General features: G+C 39.8%; 1 protein-coding gene across 1 annotated transcript in view; it reads left to right on the top strand.

The window, feature by feature from the left end:
* The window catches only part of LOC124717345, a 34,199-nt gene extending 12,856 nt beyond the window's left edge, over positions 1-21,343 (top strand). The window contains exons 3-4 of the mRNA XM_047244175.1: positions 903-999; positions 19,138-21,343. Of these exons, the coding sequence (XP_047100131.1) occupies positions 903-999; positions 19,138-19,187 (147 nt within the window). The 3' untranslated portion in view covers positions 19,188-21,343. The remainder of the gene's footprint in view (positions 1-902; positions 1,000-19,137) is intronic.
* Positions 21,344-24,886: the final 3,543 nt, after the last annotated feature.

The following is a 24,886-nucleotide window of genomic DNA, read 5'->3' as shown; positions in this document are numbered from 1 at the left end:
TTGAAATCTTATCAAGATCTGACTAAACATCTGTGCAGCTTTTTTTTTTCAGACAGTACTTGATTACAGACAAATTAATCATCTGTGCAAAGTCTGAAGTTACTATTAGTATTGTCTGCAGGATGATTAATATACAATGTGAGTAGCAAGGGTCCTTACACACTTGCCCGGGCACACCTGAAGTTACTTCTAGATTTTTGTAATGATTCTCCACCAAAGATAACACTCTGTCCACCCCCACCAAGAAATCCCCAGTCCAGTCACATCACAAATTTTGCTCAGTATCCCATATGATAGTACTTTTCATAACAAGCACAGATGTGGTACTGAGCCAGATGCTTTTGAGAAATCGAGAAATACCACATCTATTTGACTGTCTTGATCCATGGCTTTTAGAATGTCATGTGAGAAAACATGTTATCGATATATTCAGAATCTAAGGTAGCTGGTATGGAACAGCTCATTCTCTTCAATGTACCTCATTACATTTGATCTCAGAATATGTTCTAAGATTCTACACCAACGTAAGTTAAGGAAATTGGATGGCATTTTTGTGGATCCCTTCTACAATCCAATTTTCTTCAAACTATTGTGTGTGTGGTTCTTTGATCAGGATATCTACAGTAGATTTTTGTCAAAGAGGGGCCACCTTAGTCACAAATTTGTTAATTCTAGACTTTGTTTTATTTCATCTATTTTGACATACAGATTTTGGAGTCACTATTATCTTTGTTCTTCCTTGAACAATGGAAACGGGTGTTGTTAATTCCTTTGACACATACTTAAAATGAAAAGATGTGTATCAGCCAATTTATTATCTATATTTAGTGGCACCATATTCAAATTGACAACCATGCTTGAGGAACTGAGCATACTGGTGACAGTGCCTTTATTCTCCACAGAACACTGCGTCACTCCTCCTCTTGAGGAACAACTACAGAGTCAATGGTCTTCTACAGAACTTGCTTGTGAGAAGCAGAGGTATACGGTCCTTTCAAGGTGAGTAGAAGTAATTATTATAACTAAGTTACTCGTAACTTATCCACACTTTCTCTGACTACCGTACCTGACAGGTGCTAAAAACTTCATTCCTTCTGCACCCATCTCCCTTCCTTATGGCTCCTATCCCTGTGAACCTTGCCATATGCACCCTCCTACCACCAACTGTACCAGCCCCGTAACTGGCAAAACATTTACTATCAAAGGGAGACCCACCTTTGAAATGACACGTCATACACCAGCTGCTATATAAACAGTGATCGGCCTTTTACATCAGCATGACTACCACTAAGTTAGCAGTTAGGATGAATGGGCATAGGCAATAGGTGTAAACTGGCAGAACACAATATCATGTTGTGGAGCATGCTCTATAGCATGACAATCGTGACGTCAGTGCCTGTTCTACCACATGCGCCATCTGGATTCTCCCCCAGCCACCAGTCTCGCACAACTCTGCAGGTGGGAACTAGTGCTGCACCACCCACCTGGCCTTAATTCACATTAATTTCTTCTGTCTCAGCACTTCTTCACAGTAACCACTCCTTTCTTCACACCGTTTCAGTTTCCTACGTCTTTGATTTTCTGACCTGTCTTCTTTTTCTCTGTCCCCCTCCCACTTCTGTTACATACAATGCACTTAGCTTTTACCCCTTATTGACACAATGTTTTAGCTGTAATCTCCATCTTGCATATTACCCTGTCTTCCACCTTTAAGCTCTCAGGTTTTCAAATCTCATCCAGTGCATTCTCCAACAATCAGTCTTTTCGTCCCGTATGGTAAGTCTCCCCTGACCTGCAGTTCTGGGTGACTTTTCCAAAATCTTCCCCTTTTTCTATACTTCTTCAGTCCTTTTCCTTCACCCTTCTTCCTTCCCCTTCATCCTTTCTGCTGGAAGAAAGCGCCACTGGCTCTGATAGCTTGCAGAAGTACAACGTTTTCTTATATATGTGTTCTCCTGTCACCACTTGGGGAGCAGATTATTTTTTTATCTACTCAGTTACATTTTTATGATGCCACAGCTGGTGCATACATTTATATGAAATAGGTAGTAGGGAAAGGGAAGGGATGGGTGGGATTTTTTATGGAAATCTGGCTTTGTAGCCATTCTCAAGTGCATGTTGAAATGGTAAAATATGTTTGACCTGTCTGTGACATGTCATCATCAAAAAAACATGTTCTGGTCTTCTAGACCAGTTGTTGTATTACAGGAGTACATAAAGTTGATGAAAATAAGTGATGAATGCAGGTCACAAGAATATATTAGCTGTTGAATATGTCGTACTGTATGTTAATAGTTTATCATTGTGCACAATGTCAACCATATTACGTATTTTGGAATATACTCACATCGTGTAATGTGACAGCTGGTTTTTAAGGGTGATGAGATGTCACAGACAGGTGAGACATACATTAACATTTCAAAATGAACTTGAGAATGGCTACAAAGCTGAAATCATAATTGTGTAAAATAAATGAACAATTAACAGTCAAATGGCAGAAATTTCTTTAAAAAGGTTCTATATGACTATGGTCTCCCACAAAGGAAAGATCATGGATGGATGGTAATTTGCAATCTCCAGCCACTCAGGGCGTTTCAGAAAATCAATGGTGAAAGTTGAATATTTGTATCAGGCTGGGACTGGAACACAGATTTACGGCTTCTCATGCATGGTTGCCTTAACTGCTTTGGCCATCAAAAGACATCTACAGCCACCACTGCAGTACCACATTGCCTTGAGCAGCTGAAAGTCACTAATTCCTGCCCATCCCTTCCCTTACTTTCTCCATTCTCCATTTTGCATAAATTCATTAAGGGCAGACGTAGACCAAACTGCATACTGATATTTAAACTTCAATATCTCCTATAACATTACAGTTATAAATTTAAAACTTGACACTATTGTGTAGTACATAATGAACTATAGTTTCTGCAGTTTTTGTTTGATCATGTTCATGGAATTTCATTTTATAAGGATTTGAATTTTTTATTACCAGTGTACATATAATGTACCTTTTCTCATAAACTACTCAAGCATTAAAGCTGAAACTTTATAGTATACTTCTTCATTAAATGCTATTAAAACGTGTGCAACAGATTTTTGTTTCAGCTCATAGTTACTTTCAAATTAATTTTTCAGTTTTGTGTTACCTGGGACTGCTCTATTTTTCTCAAGTTTTAAAGGATAAATTTTCTCAGAGAAAAAATAATGGAAAATTGGTGCTTAGGATTATTCAGTAAGTACTTCTTAACCATTATGCCAAATTTCAGGATGTTAGCTCTTATAGTTCCTGAGAAAAGGTACATTAAATCTAAAAAATCACTTTATGGGAAATCTCATTTAAAGTTTTTATTTCAATTTTTAAGAATATTGCCATACTTCTATGCACTAATGCTGTCCATATCCATAATCGTCACTCTCTTCCTTGTCTTGCTGGGGTATTCTCTCTCCTTGTTTCCTTTGCCTAGTCATCTTTTGGAGTTTTTCCTCTGTTGCCTGGGCATTGTCAAGTCGCACTTCATCGATGCTTCAGAGTATCTTCAATGTAAATTCACCTGGATGGAAGCCTAATCCATAACATTTCAGAATTATTATACATTAAACCAATAATTAACCTAATGAAATATTCTTGGGTTACTATCCAAGAGGCAGTGAAATTTGTATGCCTCATAATTCCATCAGATATGTCAGAGGATCAATTGATATAATTATGCATACATCCAGTGAGGTTACTCTATGCAGTATGCAGTGATACATCTCCTTCTCCTGGCACCTGGTCACATGGGTAAAGGGTAGCAGCAGATTTAAGGATTGCTGTGCCATGCTGGCTTGAGAAGTTAACAGACAGCAGTGGATGGGGCTACAGCTGTCATCTTGGTGCCATAATGTTCCTTCACTCAGTATACATCCAGCAGTGGTAACGTGTGTCTGTGTCTCTACTGCTTTGCTTTCTGTGATGTTTTAAAATGTGCACTAGAATAGGAATTCGTGCCACTTGTGAGATACATTCCATGATTAGGTTTTGCTAGCAAAAAACTGCTAACCAATTGAATTTTATCATGGGCTTTGTGATGTGTATAGAAAAGGATCAATGAGTGAAAGTTGAATGAGGCAATGGTCCACTGATTTTAAAAATGGCCATAACAATTTCATAATGAGGACTGCAGTGGTAGGCCTAGCCTTGTGTCTGAAAAACTGGTAATGAAAATCGATGAAAAAATTTGTGAAAATTTTTGTTTCATGATTACAGAACTTTTGCATCATTCTCCCCAAATTTCACCAAGTTTGGTGCATGAAATTACCATGGAGAAGCTTGATTACCATAAATTTTGTGCTTGGTGGGTTCCCAAAATCCTAATAGAGGACCAGAAAAAACAGACTGGCTGGAGCACTGGCATTCCTCAAAGATTACGAGAATAATGGTAACAAAGTTATCGATTGTTGAGATTTGAGTGAGCCATGTCAGTTGTGAAACAAAAAGGCAGTTAATGGAATGGGGACACACACATTCTCCCAAGAAACCAAAGTAGTATTTGGAAACACTGTTAGCAAGGAATATCGTAGCTACTGTGTCTTGGGGCTCTAAGGGAGTGAGTCTTGTTGATTTTCTTGAACATGGCACAGCTATTAACTGAGAGATCTGTTGTCAAATAACTGAAAAAACAAAACAAAACAAAACAAGTGTCAGGGAAAATTTAGCACAAAAGTTTCATTTTTTCACAGTAATGCACATCTGCGCATGGCCAATCATACCCAAGAGCTCCTGTGGGGTTTTGGATTGAAGGTGTATGATCATCTACCATACTGCCCAAATTTGATATTGAGTGATTACTACCTCTTTCCAGCAATCAAGACATGGCTCCCTGGCAGATTTATACAGAGGCAGCATTGAAAAACTTGTGCCACAGTATGATAAATGCCTCAATTTGGATGGCAATTATGTAGAAAAATGGCTTAAGAGTGTTCTTTTCAAATGTATGTAATAAAATTTGGTTTTCCCGTGTTGTTAATTTTTTTAATTTCAATACGTCTGTCATTTTTGGGATAGCTCTCATACATGCTCTCTGGTGGATTTATTTATGATGAACATGGGATGCTAGGCTCTTTTTGGACACAGATTTGGACTTCGTTATTCCCTGCCATTGACATTTGTCTTCAAAAAGACACGTTTATTTTCTTAATGTGGTACTGTCTCAGTTCTCCTTTTGATCACATGTAGTGTCTTCCTCGAGTGAACCATCAGCATGTGTGTGCACTGAGAGAGTGATCTGTATTTGAGTGGTTCCCAGTTGGACAAGTTTACAGTGTCCTTGAGCACTAACATTTGAGTTATTCAGTAAATCTCAATAGTAATTTAAGGTCTAAGAAGTATCCATATCCAGAAGTCCTTGTTTCTGCTGAGTGAAGAAGAGTCTGACTCTATTATACAGTGTTACTCATAAGTACCTCTGGGGTCTCAGAAGTCGGCTGCGCAAAAAAAAAAAAAAGCTACAAGGCATACACATAACAGTAGACAGAGCACCTCTTCAACTCATTAACTCACATTACAGGTGCTCACTGTAGGCATCATTTGTAATGCTGTAAACCTCAAACTGAGCTGAAGAACACACATGAACAATTCATTAGGTCTCTGTAACAGCAACTGGCACTGCATTATATTCAATGGTTTTCTACATGCAGGAGCAAACTAATTCATTGTGACAATACTGAATGGATGATTTGTCTACATGTTGTGACAGGGCTGGCCCATATGTCCACTGTGCAATTGTCATGGTGTGTATTATGAATCAAAGGATGAAAGTGCATCATGTCCTTGGATATGTGTCAGTTTTTTGATATGTTGTGTAGTTCTTATGCAGTTTTCTTCTGAAACCCTGGAGGTACTTACGAATTCCCCTGCATTCTGCAATTGATTTGTACTTAATAGGCATCAAATAACATATATGTTACAGAAGAAGCATACTTACCACACTGTGTCTTTGGCACCACATATGAGGTCTGTGCAAAAATTTCCAGAACATTCATAATTTCGTGCCAGTGGAGTGCTGGAGCAAAATGCAGTTGACATCCCTGCACATGCCTGTGTCTAATCTATTACTGCCGAAAGTATCACTGTTTTATGTCTGTTAGTTATTGTTCAGTGCTGTATTGAGGAGCATGTCATGTTGCACAGTTTGTGAATTTCGAGATGGCAGAGTTATAGGAGCATTAAATTTTGTGTGAAACTCAAGAAAACCTTTACAGAGACACACAAAATGATGCAAAAAGCCTATGGTGATGAATACTTAAGCTGTTCTTAGTATTATGAATTGTCCACATGGTTTTGAAAATTGCCTGACAAAAGATAAAGCTGGCCCTTGTTCAGGACACCCTTCGACATCTACTAGAGATTGGCAAAACTGTTCTTTTCAGAGATCGGATCAGAACTGTTCACTCCCTGAAATGAATTAGCTCTTTTTCATGACTCACCACTCATTCACAACAGAAAATAAATGGAAGGCACATTGCCCTTTAAACTTGGTTTATTCCAGTACTATACCTGTATTTTGATCTTATTTGATCCTATTTTGGAGTAACACAGATAATGAGTAAGAATTTTGTATTGTTTATTGAAATTTCCACAATATGACAAAGTTTTTGATTATTGATTTATTTTGCACTATCGTGGTTTTTTGGGTGATCGGAAAATGTTGTAACTTGAGATTTACATTAACAATATATTTGGCTATAATGTATTAAAATTTCATTAACCTCGTACAAATACATCGCAAGCCATATATTTTTAAGGTGAACATTTCCTTCCAAAGATGCCTAAAATCGCAAAATCCGTACTACAATAAGAAAAAAATATATAAATTTGACTGTAAGACCAAAGTGCTGCATATAGCCTTCCGCAGAATAAAACAAGGAAAAATTGGTGTATCACTTTTGCTATACGTTTATCGGTTCGCACGTAATTAAAGTGTAAATTCGAGTGACCATAATAAAAAATCCTACAGTAAGAGGAGCCATCAGGAATCTAATCTGATCAGTTTAAGCAAATAAAAATAAAATAAAAACAAATGATGTATACATAACATAATTATGTAATATACATAACTGTATTACTACGAAGAACAATATCCAGTAGAGACTGACTCCGATGCAGAGGTGCTGAGTCAAGCAGGTCGAGCCGCGAGCTGTATTACTACGCGAGCTAAGACCCCAGAGACAAGAGTGACACCTGAGTTGCTTTGCTCAACGCTCTGGCAGAGCCAAGAACGGTGGGGTGAGCGTTGAGCGGGCGAGTTCCAAGGGTGGGGGGAGCTGTGAACGGCCACCACTCACCCGCTCGGAGACAAATTGTCCGTTCTCTTGCGAGCAGGTTGTTGCAAGTAGTTCTTATGTTCTCCACTAGGAGGCTCTCTGTCCTGTTGCTTGCATCAACTGCCCAGAGGGCAGGACGTGCGACTGAAATGATCGCTGACGGAGTTCAGGTGCGCCAGACACTGCACGCGGCAGAGGAAGCACAGAGACGGCACGGCATGTGTGAAACACAAAATCCAATGGGGCACTGCACAATGCAGGCAGCCAAGGCAGAAGCAGGGTAGAGGCCGGCGCTGGCTGTGTTGTGTGGCGTGCAGTGTGCTCTGACCAGCAGAGGCCCCACTGGTCTGCTCCGACTCTCTCTCTCTCTCTCTCTCTCTCTCTCTCTCTCTCTCTCTGCTGTGGGAAACGTTTGGAGCTACCGTTCATTTTTTTCTGAATCACTGATTGTTCACTCCTTTGAAAGATTCAACATCTACCAATGATGCTAATGTCAGGAATGTCAATGAAATTGTGTACACCAATCTCTAACATCTACCAATGATGCTAATGTCAGGAATGTCAATGAAATTGTGTACACCAATCAAAAACTGACTGTCCAAGAGATTGAAGAAGAATGTAACATTTCAGCTGGATCATGCCATGAAATCCTGACTCAGTATCTTGGAATGCATAGTGTTGCTACAAAGTTTGTCCCGCGGCTTGTGAGTCAAGACCAGAAAGACCTTCACCTCACTATCTTTGAAGAGCTTTTGGATTGTACAAATGAGAATGACACTTTCCTTAAGAGAATCATAACTGGTGATGGAGATGTGGGTCTATGGTTATGATGTTGAGATCAAGATTCAGTCTTCACAATGGGTCAGGAGAAGTTCTCCAAGATAACAGAAAGCTCACCAGTCAGGTCAAATGTCAAAGCGATGCTGATAGTTTCCATTGACTTTGAATGATTATTTCATCATGAATTCATGCCACAGGGGCAAACTGTTAATCTATGGTACTGTCGGGATGTGTTGCAATGCCTGAGAGAAAATTTGACTAGGAAACAGGCCTGAAATGTGGCAAGACAATTGACAGCTCTTGCATCATGATAATGCACCTGGACATTCAGCCCTGCTTGTGCATGACTATTGCACAGAAAATTAAATCACTGTGCTGTCTCATTCTCTGTACTCTCCAGACCTGGCACTTTTGGACTTCTTTTTATTTGCAAAGTTGAAAATGCCACAAAAGGGTGAAGATTTGCACTGATAGATGGGACAAAAGAAAATTCACACATGGCACTTCATGTTATACACCAAGAAGCATACCAAGGCTGCTTCCAGAAGTGGAAATGGTGTTGGGGGCAGTGTATCAATTGATGAGATTATTTCAAAGGAGACCATCACAAATGCAGAAGATAAGCATAGAAAAATTTTTTTGACTAATTTCTGGAATTTTTTGAACAGATCTCGCCCGTGCAGTGTGGGGACAGGTATTATCATCTTTCTGACAGCATTCCTTAATGTTTTGACATTATGGCACTTTGCAGTTTTTGCAAAGTGTCTGTACAGCATTGCACACCAATTGCGGTTCCACAGTCAAGGAACCTGATAAGCAAAGAGCTCCTGCAGTTGAGCAAGAAGGCCATCATGACCTTACCATGACTTGTGTGAACAGCCTTGGGTTTGTCTGGTGGGGGAGATGTAGGATGTTTCCACTCTTGGCTCTGCCACTTTCCTTTGGGCTGCTGGACAGAATCATTCTGTTGGACACTAGCACTTGACCCCATACTACCAATCGGACAAAGGCCGTGCTTCAGTGATTTCATTGGGAAACGCTGCAACATCCTGCATACAGGATCTTTCACTGCGTGATTGTTACTTCTTTGGCAGTTTCAGTCAGATGAGGAAGTGTAAGATTGGGTACAGTTGTGAACTTGTCAGCAGTGAACAGTGTTTAATAAAACAAGAATTGATCATCTCATCTCCCAGTGGGATGAATTTCTTAATGTGTGTGGTAATAACCGATGAATGTAACCATTCCATTGCCCATTTGTGGAGGGTGTTCACTTTTCATTTTATTGCCCCTCCCAGCATGATCCTATGCAAAAGTGACCCAGTGCAGCTACAACATGAGGCTACTTCATACCGCCCTCCTTACAAAAGCATCAGGATAAGGCCAACACTGCGTCTTGGCTGTTAACCTAATAGAGTTTCATCAGAATGAGTCTCCCACTTTGTAGCCAAGTCTGCACTTAGCACTGTGTGCCAGACTGGGTGTCAGACAGACAATGCTCCTTTCTTCTAGGAGCGCTAGTCCAGCAGGATACGAAGGAGTATGTATGTGAGGTTTGGAAAGTGGAAGATAGCTAATTTCAAATGTGATACAAAGAGGAAGAGTGGGTGGGGGTTTACATGAATATCTTAGATAGTAGGGTTCATTTATGAGTTACATGTGGGAGTAAGGTGCACTGATCATGGCATGCAACTCACCTGGCCACCTCATTCATTCACAGCTTCCATCAAGAAGGAGAAGCTTTAGGAATGTGGAATGAGTCAAGGTGTACATTGCTGTGGTTTTTGTTGTGGTCTTCAGTCTGAATACTGCTTAGGTGCAGTTCTCCATGCTACTCTACCCTGCACAAGACTCTTCATATCCAAGTAATTACTGCAGCTGACTTTCATTTGAATCTGTTTATTGTATTCATCCCTCTAAAATTCTAAACCCCTTCCCCCCCTCCCCTCCCCCCCCCCCCCCACACACACACATATATACAAAAACACTTTTCTTCAGTACTAATCTCACAATTTCTTGTGTCTCAGAATGTGTCCTGTCAACTGATCTCTTCTTTTAGTCAAGTTGTTCCACACATTTCTTTTCTACCCAGTTCTGTACAATACCTCCTCATTAGTTATGTGAACTCTCATCTGCAGCGTTCTTCTGTAGCCTCATTTCAAAAGCTTCTATACTCTTCTGGTCTTCTGAACTGTTTATCACCCACATTTCACTTCTGTACAGATTACACACCAGACAGATGCCTTCAGAAAATGCTTCCTAACACTTATATTTATATTGAGTGTTAACAATTTTCTCTTCTTGAGAAATTATTTTCTTGCCATTGCCAGCCTACATTTTATATCTTCTTTACTTCAGCCATCATCAGCTATTTTACTGCACAAATAGCAAAACTCTTCTACTACTTTCAGTGTCTTGCTTTGTAATCTAATTCCCTCAGCGTCACCTGATTTAGTTCTCACACATTCCATATCCTTGTTTTGCTTTTGTTTATATTCATCTTATATAAGGTGAAGAAAAAATTCCACCATTGGAGGTCAGAATATAATTACTCATCTAGTTTCAAGGCAAAAGTTTTTCTAGAAAAATCAGATTGAGTGCATGTATGAAAATAAGAAGCTGGAATCACTGTCACATCATGTAGCTCATCGGACTGTGTGGACGAACAAATATCATCTCACACTGCAGTACCAGTTGTTGAGGCTCAAAGAGTAGACTGTTGGGATATCAAACGCACATCCACCCTGGAGCTATGGTTCGAATCCTTGTCAGGTTCCTTTTTTTTATTTTTTAGACATCCATTCCCTGGTTCTCATCATTTATAAGCTAGACATTATTTTGTCACATGACAATAGCCTATCACAGGACAGTGGGATCCATTAAACTGCATGCACACATCAACGAACCGCACAGTGCACAACTGTAACTGGTGCTGTCAGGTTCATGTAGGGTGGCTTCCAGATGAGGTACACAAATGATGCATACAATGACAAGCTTTTAGAGCTGGATGCGTCCACTAACAAAACTGGTGCTGCTGCTCATGGGTACGCTGCATGGTACCCTCAAATGTGGCATCCCAATAAGAATGTTTTTCGTCACCTGTAGCAATGCCTTCGGGAAACTGGTAATTCTCATCCACAAGTCATGGACAGAGGTCATACAAGGTCTAGACATCCTCTACAAACAGAGAGAATGATTCCTGAAACCATTCACCAGTCTTGTTGGCAAGGTACCATGGTATTACAAGATATGTCCAGTCATCTCAAAGACTGGTTGTTGAAGTATTCCACAATGAAAAACTGCATCCATATCATTACATATTAACTCAACACCAATGACCATAAGTCCACATTCAATGAGTATAGTTTTGTGAATGGCTTTTGCACCAAGTGGAAGATAACAAACCTTTTATAAATAACATGATATGGACTGACAAATCTAGCTTCACTCATTGGCATAAATCTTTGAGCTGGAATCATGGAAGGACTGCTTTTGGGCCCTTACCTATTGTTAGACAAATTGGATGCACCACTGTATCATACGGTTCTTTGCAATACTTTTCCTGACACATTAGAAAACAATCCACTTGCTGTTTGGTGACAGTAATGGTTTCATCATGATGGTGCACTGGCACACTTTGAAATGAATATGCATAACTATTTAAATGAAGGATTTTCAGGGAAATGAACCAGTCATGGGGGTCCAATGTTCAGGCCTCTACATTGCTGGGACCTTAATCCACTACATTTTTATTTGTGGGACATTTACCAGAACAAGTTTATAGCACTCCACCCATGGATGTTCATGGCCTAATGGCTTGCGTGCATGCCGCAGTGGTGATTTAGGTGTGTTGCATAGGGTCCAACAAAGTGTGTTCCATGAGTTGTAAAGTGTTTGTAAATACAAGTGTTAATGCCTCTACATTGCCAGGACCTTAATCCACTACAATTTTATTTGTGGGGACATTTACCGGAACAAGTTTATAGTACTCCACCCGTGGATTTTCATGGCCTAATGGCTTGCGTGCATGCCGCACTGGTGATGGTGGATTTAGGTGTGTTGCATAGGGTCCAACAAAGTGTGTTCCATGAGTTGTAAAGTGTTTGTAAATACAAGTGGGTCCCTTTGAATATCTTCTCTAAGGTGAACATTGCTAGTATGTGTATATACTGGCTCTGTGAAGACGAGCCTGGATGCCAAACATACAGAATGGAACTACTGTGCATTGTGTTTTTTGTACCTCACTGGATACAGGTGATGTTACTGTATCCACTATTATTTTCTGTTGGCTTTATTTGCATCATGGATGAAACAAAGTAGTCATTTACATCTTTAACAATTTCGTGTTATGTCTTAACGTTTAAATAAAGGCAACAGTAACAGAAATAAATACACAACGTACCACATTGTGGATGTGTAAATTTGAATATAGTTTGATGCTTTAACTGAAAAAAAAAGTTTGGTACAAATATGACTAAAACATCAGAGTCTGCATATCCATTCCCCATGGCATTGCCCTATCCAATAAGTTAATGGGACAGATCCGACACAATGCAGAATTCATGCTACCTGTTCTTGGCCATGTTGCACACAGTTACAGCACTGGCGAACTCTGTTTTTTAAACTGCATATCTATTATACTTGTTCGCAAGGCTAGGTTTTGCTAGATACACGTTTGTCATGAGCTGAGATCAGGAATCAAATGTTAACATAAAGGGTGGCATTTGTTCTTCATCCTCTATATTCCTTTCAAGATACTGTCTATTCTGTTCTATTATTAATCCAGGTCTTTTGTGTATCTGACAGAATTACAATGTCACTTGCAAACCTCAAAGTTTTTATGTCTTCTCCCTGAACTTTAATTCCTTCTCAAATTTTTCCTCTGTTTCCTTTACTGCTTCCTCAATGTACAAATTGAATAACATCGAGAATGGATTACAACCCAGTCTCACTCACTTCTCAACCACTGTTTCCTCTCCATGACCCTCAAATCTTATAATTGCTGTCTGAATTCTGTGCAAGTTGTAAATGACCTTTTACTCCCTATATTTTACCCCTGCTCCATTGAAAATTTCAAAGAGAGTATTCCAGCTAACATTGTCAAAAGCTTTCTCTATGTCTATGAATGCTATAAATGTAGGTTTGCCTTTTGTTAACCTACCTTCTAAGAGAAGTTGGGTGTACCTAAATTTCTCTCGAATCCAAGCTGTCCTTCCATGAGGTCAGCTTCTATCAGATTTACCATTCTTCTGTAAATAATTCATATCAATATTTTGCAGCCATGCCTCATTGCACTGATAGTTCAGTAATATTCACACTTGCAGCACCTGACTTGTTTGGAATTGTAATTATTAGACTCTTTTTGAGGTCTGAGGGTAATTTGCCCGTCTACATGTCTTGCACACTAAGTAAAATAGTTTTCTCAGTAATTCTGAGGGAATGTGGTTTACTCCAGGACCCTTGTTTCAGCTTAGGACTTTCAGCTCTCTGTCAAATTCTTCTTGCAGTATTATATCCTCCATCTCAACTCCATCTACTTTCTCTTCCTGTTCTATAATATTGCCTTAAAGCTCATTTCCTCCGTACAGCACTTCTATATAGTTCTTCCACCTTTCAGCTTTCCCTTCTTTGTTTAGTACTGGCCCCACCTGAGACTTTATGTTTGTACAGCTTCTTTTCTTTCTTCCAAACATCTTTCATTTCCCTGTAGGAGGCATCCATCTTTCCCCTAGTTATATGTGCCTTTATACCCTTGCATGTTCCTCCATCCATTCCTACTTAGCCATTTTGCACTTTCTACCAATATCGTTTTCTACACGTCTGTATTCCCTTTTTTCGTGTTTAACTTCCTGAATTTTTATGTTTTCCTCTCATCAATAAAATTCATTATCTCCTGTGGTATCCAAGGGTTTCTGCTAGGCCTTGTCATTTTACCTATGTGATCCTCTTCCACCTTTTTTATTTCCTCTCCCAAAGCTATCCATTTGTCTTCTAATGTATTCCTTTCCCTTACATCAGTCAATTGGTGCCTGTAACTCCCAACAAGCTCTGCTTCTTTCAACTTATCCAGATCCTATCTCCTTAATTTCATACCTTTATGCAATTTCTTTAGTTTTAATCAACAAGTTCACAACCAATAAATTGTGGTCAGAGTCCACAACTGCCCCTGGAAATGTCTTACAGTTTAGAAATCTTCCAATGTCTCCAGTTCTCTTCCAAATAAGCAACACACTTTCATGATTTGTAAACAAAGTGTTGGCAGTGGTTAAATTATGCTTTGTGCAAAAGTCTACCAGGTGTACCCCTGAGCACATATTCTGCTACTATTTTTCCTTCTCTTCCTTTTCCTAGTATCAATTTCTAATCTTCCACTGCAATAAAGTTTTTCTTCCTTAACTATCTGAATAATTTCTTTTATCTCATTATTATTGTTTCAATTCTGTCATCTGCTGTGTTTATTGGCTTATAAAATTATATTATTGTGTTTGTATTTGTCTTTTTACCTATCTTGGCTATGATGATGCATTCACTAAGCTGTTCATAGAGCTTATATGCATCCTTATTTTCTTATTCATTATTAGACCTACTGTTGCATTACTTGTATTTGATTTTGTATCTATAATCCTGCACTCACTTGACCAGAAGTCTTATTCCTCCTCCTGCCACCAGACTTCATGAGTTCCCAGAAGATCTAACTTCAACCAATCCTTTCCCCATTTTTAAGTTTTCTGGCCTATGTGTCCAATCAAGGTATCTAACATTCCATACACTGACCCATAAAACACAAGTTTTATTTCTTCCTGATGACAAGATTCTCCTGAGCAGACCCTGCCCAGAAATCCAAATAGTGGACTGTTTTGCGTCTAGCCATGCGGTTCTATGCGCTACAGTCTGAAGCCAAGCGACCGCTCTTGTCGCAGGTTCGAATCCTGCCTCGGGCATGGATGTGTGTGATGTCCTTAGGTTAGTTAGGTTTAATTAGTTCTAATTTCTAGGCTTCTGATGACCTCAGAAGTTAAGTCGCATAGTGCTCAGAGCCATTTGGACCATTTTGTTTTGCGTCCAGAATGTTTTACCCAAGAAAATTACATCATTATTTAACTATATGATAGACCATGTTAGCTGGTGTTATACCTGAAGGCCAGATCAGTCGATCATGCAGGCTGTTTCCCCTGCAACTACTGAACATGCTGCCGCTCATCTTCAGGAACCACATGATTGTCTGGCCTCTCCATAGATACTCCTCTAGTGGTTGCATCTATGGTATGGCTATTTATGTCATTGACGTATGCAGTCCTCCATCCCACCTTGATATTGTCCACGTTTCACTAACATGCCATGAAGACATCACAGAAACTTAATCTGAATACTGTATTAACAGTCAACTATCACTGTGCTCCTATGCCATCTACACATAATCAGTTAAATTAGGAAGAAAACTGCTACTTAAAAAGCTACCTCTCAGTTTTATTATATATCTGCTATTAGAAACTTAATATTTACTTGATTACATAGGTGTATTCCATGCCATCAGGAGTCTCCCCTAGAATCAACAGTGACATGATGTGGTGCTAGATAGCAGTTCTGTTCAGGAGAACAAGTGTGAAGAGAGACCAAAGAGTGAGCTGAGCAGTCATTCAGGATGGATGTTACCAATTGGAATACCGCTCTTACATAAGGATTGCAATTCACCATAGAAGGAATGTGTGACGATGCCACAAAGAACTTGTGGGAGCAGTAAGAAATGATGCTCTACTGTGCTGAATAGTTGCTTGGTGGATAGATCCATTCAGGTCTGGCACACATTTGAAACAACATTTTCTTTTTTTTTCCATGCTATGTCTTTATGGCAGAGTGTGTGTGTGTGTGTGTGTGTGTGTGTGTGTGTGTGTGTGTGTGTGTGTGTGTGTGTGTGTGTGTGTGTGTGTGTTCATTTCCCTACATTTAATTTTTACGTATGAAGTAACCTTCCATTTGCGTATTTCAGAATTTTTTATTTCATTAATATTTTTGAGACAAAAAAACAATTTCCACGACTTTTGTAATGACCCTCGTATTTACAGTGTTTTGACATCCTACGGATTCAGAATGTCTCCATTACGTCCATTTATCTGGCAGACTGTTGAACGTTCCTTCTTATTCTGTCCAGTAATCATCCCCTGACCTGGGATTCTGGCTGACTTTTCCATAACTCGCCCCATTTCCTTAACATCACTGATCCTTTTTCCTTCATTCTACTTACTTTGCCTTCGATCAGGAGTAGGAGCCACTAGCTCTGACAGCCTCTGCATCCCTGTATCTTTTATTAGTGTTTTCTCCAGCTGCAGCTTAGTGGGTAGTTTTTTTTTATCTGTCCATATTATGAGGGACATTCAATAAGTAATGCAACACATTTCATTTCTGAAAGCAGGTTAGTTTTACTCAGTATTCCAGTACATCATATTATTTGTCACTCATTTGGCCACAAAACCCTACTTTGCAAAATAATCTCCGTTCAAAGGAACAGCTTTATGCCACCTTACTAGGCATGCCTGTATGACCGCATGGTACCATTCTATTGGTTGATGTCAGAGCCAAAGTCTTGTGGTGCCAATAAGCTCCCCATCATCCACACAATGCTTCCTATAGAGTGCATCCTTCATTGGGACAAACAGATGCTTTTTATTGTCTAATCTTAGCTGGCAAGGAATCCAGTACACCAACTGGTGGGTGAATGTGTCAGAATTTCCAGCAGAAAAAAAGCAGTTGAGCAGTTGATCTGTCAGTCACCTAAAATGAGTGTGTCTGCACATTACAACATTGCAGGAGTCACAGCTGTGTGTGTGTCCAGCTGGCACACAGGAGATCTGCAAGTTTCACCATGCTTTTGTTCACAATCAGATCTCTGTAGATATTCTGCAAGTACCTACAAATATCTGCAATGCTCCGTTTTTCTGTGAAAGGAAGCTCATTGACATCTCTCTGCTAGGAATGCTCCTCCATTATTGATGACATTTTGAAAACTACATATAGTGCTGCCACATATCACATTAGATTAGATTAGTTTTTCGTTCCATAGATCCGTAGTGAGGAGATCCTCATGGATGTGGAACGTGTCACTTATTTTTAAGCTGAAACAACAATACAAATAGTATGAGTATATACAATTCATCATTTGTTTCTATTAAAAAATTCGTCAATGTAGTAGTAGGAGTTGGCCACTAGTAAGTCTTTCAGGCTTCTTTTAAACTGATCTTTATTTGTAACTAAATTTTTTATGTTTGCTGGAAAATTATTGAAGATGAGTGTTCCTGAGTAGTGGACCCCTTTTTGAATTGAAGTAAGTGCCTTTTAAGTCCTTGTGCAGATCATTTTTGTTCCTGGTATTGTATGTATGAACTGAGCTGTTTGTTGGAAAAAGAGATATATTATTTAGGACAAATTTCATTAAGGAGTAAATATACTGAGAGGCAGTAGTTAGTATACCTAGTTCTTTGAAGAGGTTTCTAGAGGACGTCCGTGAATTTACTCCACAAATAATATGTATTACATGCTTTTGGACTCTGAAAACTTTTGTTTGACTTGAAGAGTTACCCCAAAATATTATACCATATGACATTATGGAATGAAAGTAGGCAAAGTATGCAAGCTTTTTCATTTTCATGTCGCCTATGTCTGCTAACACTCGAATTGCAAATACAGATTTGTTAAGGTGTTTCTGCAGTTCTGTGGTGTGCTCCTCCCAACTGAATTTATCATCATCTTCATGAAACTGTTGGGGCTGAAGTGGGAATATTCAACTATGCCCCACAACAAATTATAAATTGTATCAACCAAGATTCTTTGAGAAAAAAGGTGTTGCATTACTTATTGAATGCCTCTAGTATTTTCAAACATTGGTCATCTTTGTTGACAGACTATTTGAAGTGGGATCCTCGGGAATGCCAAAGTGATATTCTGTGACAAAGGCCTCTGACAGTGTGGGAAAAATAACCTGCGGTGCTCGATGGGAGTGCAGATCGGCCGTGAGGCGTTCAAAGATGGAAAGATGGTCCGTGCAGTTGCGGTAACTGTTTCCCAGTTGGCGCAGTGGCTACCACACCTGCCTAGTAAGCAGGAGATCCTGGGTTCGAATCACAGTCCGGTACACATTTTCGTTCATGCCACTGATTCTGCTTAATGTTCTGCTGCAGGTGATAGGAGTGCTCCCCCCTTCAATTTACATATAGTGTTTCACAGCTACTGGATTGGCACAGTGTCTGTTCTTTCGAAGGAACAGACACTGTCCATTCAAATATATAACCTGTCTAGTTTTCACAAGATACCATAAAAAATGGTTTATTGATGAACTGGAGAAATAAGTGATTTTATCAAATGTACAGTAAGATAAGCTGTCCTCGACAAATACCGTACTGCTTTACTAGGCATCATCCTATTGAATGTGGAATGTTGTTGTCTTACTCCAATTCTGAACTGACTTATCCTGCCACTTATGGAGGAATCTGCAGTTTAATGTGGACTCCAAATTATGATGCAGCTTTCACATTAACAAACTGTTGGCACGCGTGTCAAGAGAAATAAGTGACAAAAAATTCTGTAATTGAAACTCGGATACTTAGATTTTCTGTCTGACAATATCCACTTACCCACTGAGTCACAACCATCAAACAGTGACCGAAAAACTTGCTAGGTTTGTTGTCAGTAAACTCTATCAACACACAAGTTTACAGAGGTGATTCATAAACTCAAATCGGAATCCCTGGAGAGAAGACAACATTCAGATAACATTGTTGAGAAAATTTAGAGAACAGGTATTTGCAGCTGACAGTAGAATGATTCTATTGCTGCCAACATACATTTCAGGTAAGGACTATGAAGACAAGATAAGGGAAATTATAGCTCATACGAAGGTTTATAGATGGTCGTTTTTCCCTTGTTCCACTTGCTAGTGGAATAGGAAAGGAAATTACCATCAGTGATGCAGACTACCCTCTGCCATATGCCGTATGTTGGCTTGCAGAGTCTGTAATTAGATGTAGAGTATCAAAAATATTACAAAACATATTTCTTTTTCAGGTGCTGAATACTCTGGGAGATCTACAGTAAACCAGAAAGGAGGAGTGTGAATGTGGATGAACAGGAGGCTAGGATTTTAAAGATTACAAGAACTAGTATACAACCAGGACAGAGCTTCACATTGCAATACAGACTGGTTGTGAAGAGAAAGTCAAAAGCTCACAATGTGGAGTGCAGACTTATATGCACAAGGTGAGAGCGGGGCAACTGCACTACATTGTGCAGTGTACTTGAATGGGATAAATTGTATAGAGCTTCTTATTGGTGCAGGTATAGATATTGGAGTGCAGGATGGCAAGTGGGAGACAGCTCTGCATTATGCAGTGAAAGTGGAAGCCTCAGATGTTGTGAAGCTACTTACTGAGGCTGGTTTGTTTCTAGAGGACAGTTATACAGATACAGTTGCACTATGCTGCAGTAGGAAAAGTGCTCAGCTACTGCTAAGTGTGGACGACTTGCACCTCAGTGCAACTCTACTAAATGCTGCAGCAAAAGCAGATGATAGTGACATCATCATACTTACTTAAGTTGGTGCAAATCTTAAGACATATGATGATGATGATGATGGAATGTCAGCTTTGCACTATGCTGCATTGCAGGGCTGTGTAAAATGTGTTCGGTTGATTGCTAGTTCTGATGCATATGCGGATGTGCAGGATAATTTTTGTGAGATGCCCCTCCATTACATGGTAAATAAGAAAAGTTGATTATCAGTGCTGGTTCACATCTGCAGGTACATGACATACGTGGTAAAGACAGCTTTACGATATGCTGCATGTCAGGATAGAGTAGAATATGCTTCAGTGTCTGTTAGTGATGACACAGATGTGAACATGTGGGACAAAGTCAGTGTGACTCCTCTCCACTATGCAACAGAAGAAACTTCCTCACTATTGAGTTACTTAACGAGTCCAGTGAACTTCTACACACCTGTAACAAGGATGGAATAATGGCCTTGCCCTCTGCTGTAACCTGTGTCTGGCCACCCTGATTTATGTTTTCTGCAATCTCCCTAAATCGCTGAAAATGAGTGCCAGGATGGTTCCTTTGACAGGGCATGGCCAACTTCTTTCCCCATCTGTCCCTAAAACGATGGGACTGATACCCTCACTCTTTGGTCCGTTCCCCCAAACTGACCAACCAACCAACCTATGCTACAGCTTGGGACAGTGCAGAAGATGCTCAAATTGTTGTTAGTGATTTCATATACATAAATGTGCCAGACAAGGAAAGTGCAAAACTGTTGAACTATGCAGCGTGTGCACGTAATGCAGAGTGTGCTTCACTCGCTGCCCTTGCTGATGTAGATATGCATGTGCAGGACAGAGGTGACCTCACAGCTCTCACTATGCAGAATGGATTTATTCAAGACAAAAAGATCACAATGGCAGTGCACTAAGCAGCAGAGTCAGACAACCAAATTCCTTTCAGGAAGGCCAAACTAAGGGAGGGTGCGGCAGAATGTGATGAGCTGCTGCTCACACTGGGTGCACTTTCAGACACCCGAGACAAGTGGGGAACACTGGGCTTCACAATGTTGTGTCTGCTGGCTGCTGGGAATGTGGCCGAGGACAGAAATGGTGAGGCAGCACTGCTCTTTGGTGTATTAGCACACAGCTCAGTGTGCTTCACTCTGCTGCTACATTCTGTTGCCACAGGTTCAATGTCTTGAAAATAGAAGAGGGTAATAGTCCCAAAAAAATGAATAAATAATTATGAAAGTAGTTTGCAAAGCAGTTCATGACTCTTATTTTTTCTCATTACTGCCACTGGTATTTTCTTTAGTTTCCAAGCACTATTTACTGTTTTAGCGTTCAAACAATGGAAACTCCAGGTCAAAATATCAACAATATAAGGAAAACATAGGTTGTTACTCACCATAAATATAGCTCATTGAGTTGCATACAGGCACAACAAAAAGACATTTACACATTAGCTTTTGGCCAAAGCCTCCACTGGGAAAGGAAACACGCACATGTTATTCACACAAACCAGCACATTTCACTCATGCAGGACTGTCATCTCTGGTTGCTCAGAGTGGAATTCAGCTGTCACATAGAACAGAAGCAGAAATCTGGATGGGATTGGGAAGAGAAAGGGATACAAGGGATTGGGTGGGTGGAAAGAAGAGCCCTGTCTGCCGGAGTGTGAAGGGACTAGACTGCCAACTGGCACAGTGTCACAAGACTGTGGGGCAGGATGTGGAGGGCGGGGGGGGGGGGGGACAGAGTGAAAAAGGAGAGGAGCAGAGCAGGGAGAGATAGATGGGTGCATTGACAGAGAGTGACAAGCAAAGAGGGTGAGGAGATGTCAGTAGCAAGGAGGCAATAGAACAGATCAGGTGGAAATTGTTAGATGGAGGGTGTGGGGACAGTAAGTTACTATAGATTGAGGCCAGGATAACTTAGGGAGCAGACAATGTGTTGCAAGTATAACTCCCATCTGTGCAGTTCAGGAAAGACTTATGTTATCCTTATAGCACATACTCCACTCCCAAAATTACCCTAGCCTCAGCCTATGGTAACCTACTGTGCCCACAACCTCCACCCAGCAGTTCCCGCTCCCTCTGTCATATCACTCCCCCCTCCCCCCTCACCCTCTTTGCGGGCTGCACTCTGTCAAGTCCCCACCTATCTTACCCCTTCCCCACTCTTCTCCTTTTCAGCTCTCCCCCCCCCCCCCCCCTCCTCCTCCTCTAGTCTCCCTACAATGAATCCGTTGGCAGTCTAATCTCTGCTCTTCTCTCCCCCAACCCATATCCTTCTATCCCTTTGCCTCCCCCTTCCCTGCCTCCACACATAGACAGTAATAAGTCAACATGTGTGGGGTTCTTTGGGTTCCATCTGAATAAGTTAAATTGAGTTGACACATAGATAAACTAATAAAAATGCTCAAACATACATGTTATCCTCTTAAAAAGCATCTCTCATTGTATTGGACTGCAGGTAGGCTACCATAAAAACTGGTTTCCTAAGAAAGTAATCTGTGGAAGCAGATTAAATGCACCTAACCCTGAGTTGCAAATGGAATCAGAATATTATGTAAAACTTAAAGAAGACCCAACTTGGCATCAAGGCATGTAGATGATGCAAGGGATAAATCAAACTACAAACTATGCTGTAAAATTTTAATTAAAGTCATCAGATCATCAAACTGTATGTACTTTTTAAGGAAAACTGAGTTCATCTAGCAACAAGATAAGAACTCATCAGGTTACCCTACTTTCCAAGGCTGTTGCATGCAGCGACTGTTATATTGTAAATAATAGATTTCAGCTAGAAACTAGCCATTCTCAATGTACTATCATTTTTGATCAATGCTTGTAACGTCTGTTGGTCGGGCTTCATCCACAGTTCATTGAATACTAATTAGTATTCAATGAACTGTGGATCAAGGCCGACCAACAGGCATTACATGTATTGATCAAAAATGATAGTGCATTGAGAATGAGAATGGCTAGTTTGTAGTTGAAAGCTAGATCTGCCAATAAAATTTCAAAAGGACGACTGATAGCTGAAATCTATTATTTACAAGCCAAGATAAGAACTACTTGCCACATAGGAAGAAATAAGACATGAGAAATGAACCAAGACAATGAAGACACTTCTTTAATGGTAGATAATAAACTGATCAAAGAAAGCGCCAAAATTGCAGGAACTTTTAATAACATTTTACTGTCTGGAGCAGACAGTAGTGGATAATTCATGTTGGAACACTTCCTTAGCATATAACTTACAGTTCCTAAGAAAAGGCTTCCAAAGCAAGTTTCATAAAATTCAACTTCAGACTACATCTCAAAAAGATCTGTTTGAAGTTATCAGTTCTCTTAAAAAATAAATAAATTCAGAGTGGAAAATCCACGATGGAATGTAACAGTATTAGAGAAGGAAAATTGCTACTCACCATATAGCAGAAATGCTGAGTCACGATAGGCACAACAAGAAGATTCACACTATTATAGCTTTTGGTCATTAAGGCCTTTGTCAGCAATACACACACATACACATATGCGCGTGCACACACACACACACACACACACACACACACACTCATGCAAATGCAACTTGCACACTCATCTTGTGTGTGTGTGTGTGTGTGTGTGTGTGTGTGTGTGTGTGTGTGTGTGTGTGTGTTGATGACAAAGGCCTTAATAGCTGAAAGCTACAATTGTGTGAATCTTTTTGTTGTGCCTATCGTGACTCAGCATCTCTGCTATATGGTGTGTAGCAACTTTCCATCTCTAATATTGTTAAATTCCAATTGGTTATAATGAAATCAGTAGTAAAATAATGAAATGTTGTTCAGCTAAACTTAGTAATGTATTGTGTTACTTATGTAATGAATCTTTTCACAGTGTTACTTTCCCAGAGAGACTTAAACACACCACTGTCAGGTGACTTCACAGATAAGTAGACAGAATCCTCTGTATCCTTTTCCCTGATAGTGGGATTTGCCTCCCTCAAGGGTGACCCATGTCTGGTGTTTTAGCACCAATTCAGCTGAAGTGTTTATGCTCTGACCTCTGCCTTTCTCTATTAAACACTTTTCATTGGACCAAAGGAAAGACTAGACCCACCACATTTCCGCATTTGTTTCTTCAAGTTCTCAGTGAATTTCCTAGTTCAACAGTAATCTATACTGATATCTCTTAGGTTGTGCCTTTGCAAATTCTAGGTGTAGCATTTTTACAACAGAATTAGTGGCCATTATCCAAGCCTTCCATTACACCTGCACTCACAGCTATGAAAATGTCCTAATCTGTAGTGAATCCAAATAGCCTGCAGGGCATAAGCCAATTCTGTCCTTAGAATTCATTAGTTTCAAACATACATGATCTTTTCTCTTGCTCCCACAATACTGGGAGCTTGATTTCATTTCTCTGGACCCCAAGTCATGTTGGGATCCTGGGAAACAATCTTGCAGACTGGTTACCAACTACTGGAGGCTTGGAACAAGGAAAGGCTTCCTGTGGCCACCAGGAACAGCCCATGTACCATAAAGGGGTCTATAGCCATGTGGCGATAATTGTATGAAAGTAAATATAATTTGATACAGACATGTGAAATGCCATTTTGTTAAATGAAAAAGATTGTATACACCAATAATATTGCTAAACTTTTAGAAATAAAAATAGAATTTTACTTGTATCTGATATCATTTTTGTACTAAATTTTAAGTAATTGTAATTCATGCACACAGTAAATAAAATGGGTGATATTTTTATGAAAACATTGTTTCAGTATTTGTTAAGTAACACTTCTGTTTGTTAACAACTAGCTTACAGTATTCAAGTAAAAATAAAAAGTTGCTTCTAGCTATAAAAAATGGAAAAACATAGTATCCTATGACTATAATAGTTGAAATCGGCAAACTCGTACAAATACATGGGTGGAACACTTTTAGGGATATAAAATGGAATGATCACAAAGGTTCAGTCATGGGTAAAGCAGGTGGTAGGCTTCAGTTTATTGGTGGAATGCTGGGGAATCACAATCAATCTACAAAGAAGATTGCTTGGAAATCACTTGTGCAACTGGTTCTAGAATATTGTTTAAGTGTGTGGGATTCATATCAGATAGGACTAACTGGGGATATTGAATGTATACAGAGAAGGGCAGCACGAATGGTCACAGCTCTGTATAATATGTGGGAGAGTGTCACAGAGTTACTGAAGGAACTGAACTGGAAGACTCTTGAAGATAGACGTAAACCATCCCAAGAAAGTCTATTAACTAAGTGTCAAGAACCA

The sequence above is a fragment of the Schistocerca piceifrons genome, chromosome 9 (genome assembly GCF_021461385.2).
Source record: "Schistocerca piceifrons isolate TAMUIC-IGC-003096 chromosome 9, iqSchPice1.1, whole genome shotgun sequence".
Taxonomy (NCBI): domain Eukaryota; kingdom Metazoa; phylum Arthropoda; class Insecta; order Orthoptera; family Acrididae; genus Schistocerca; species Schistocerca piceifrons.
This window is presented reverse-complemented; position numbering and strand designations above follow the sequence as displayed.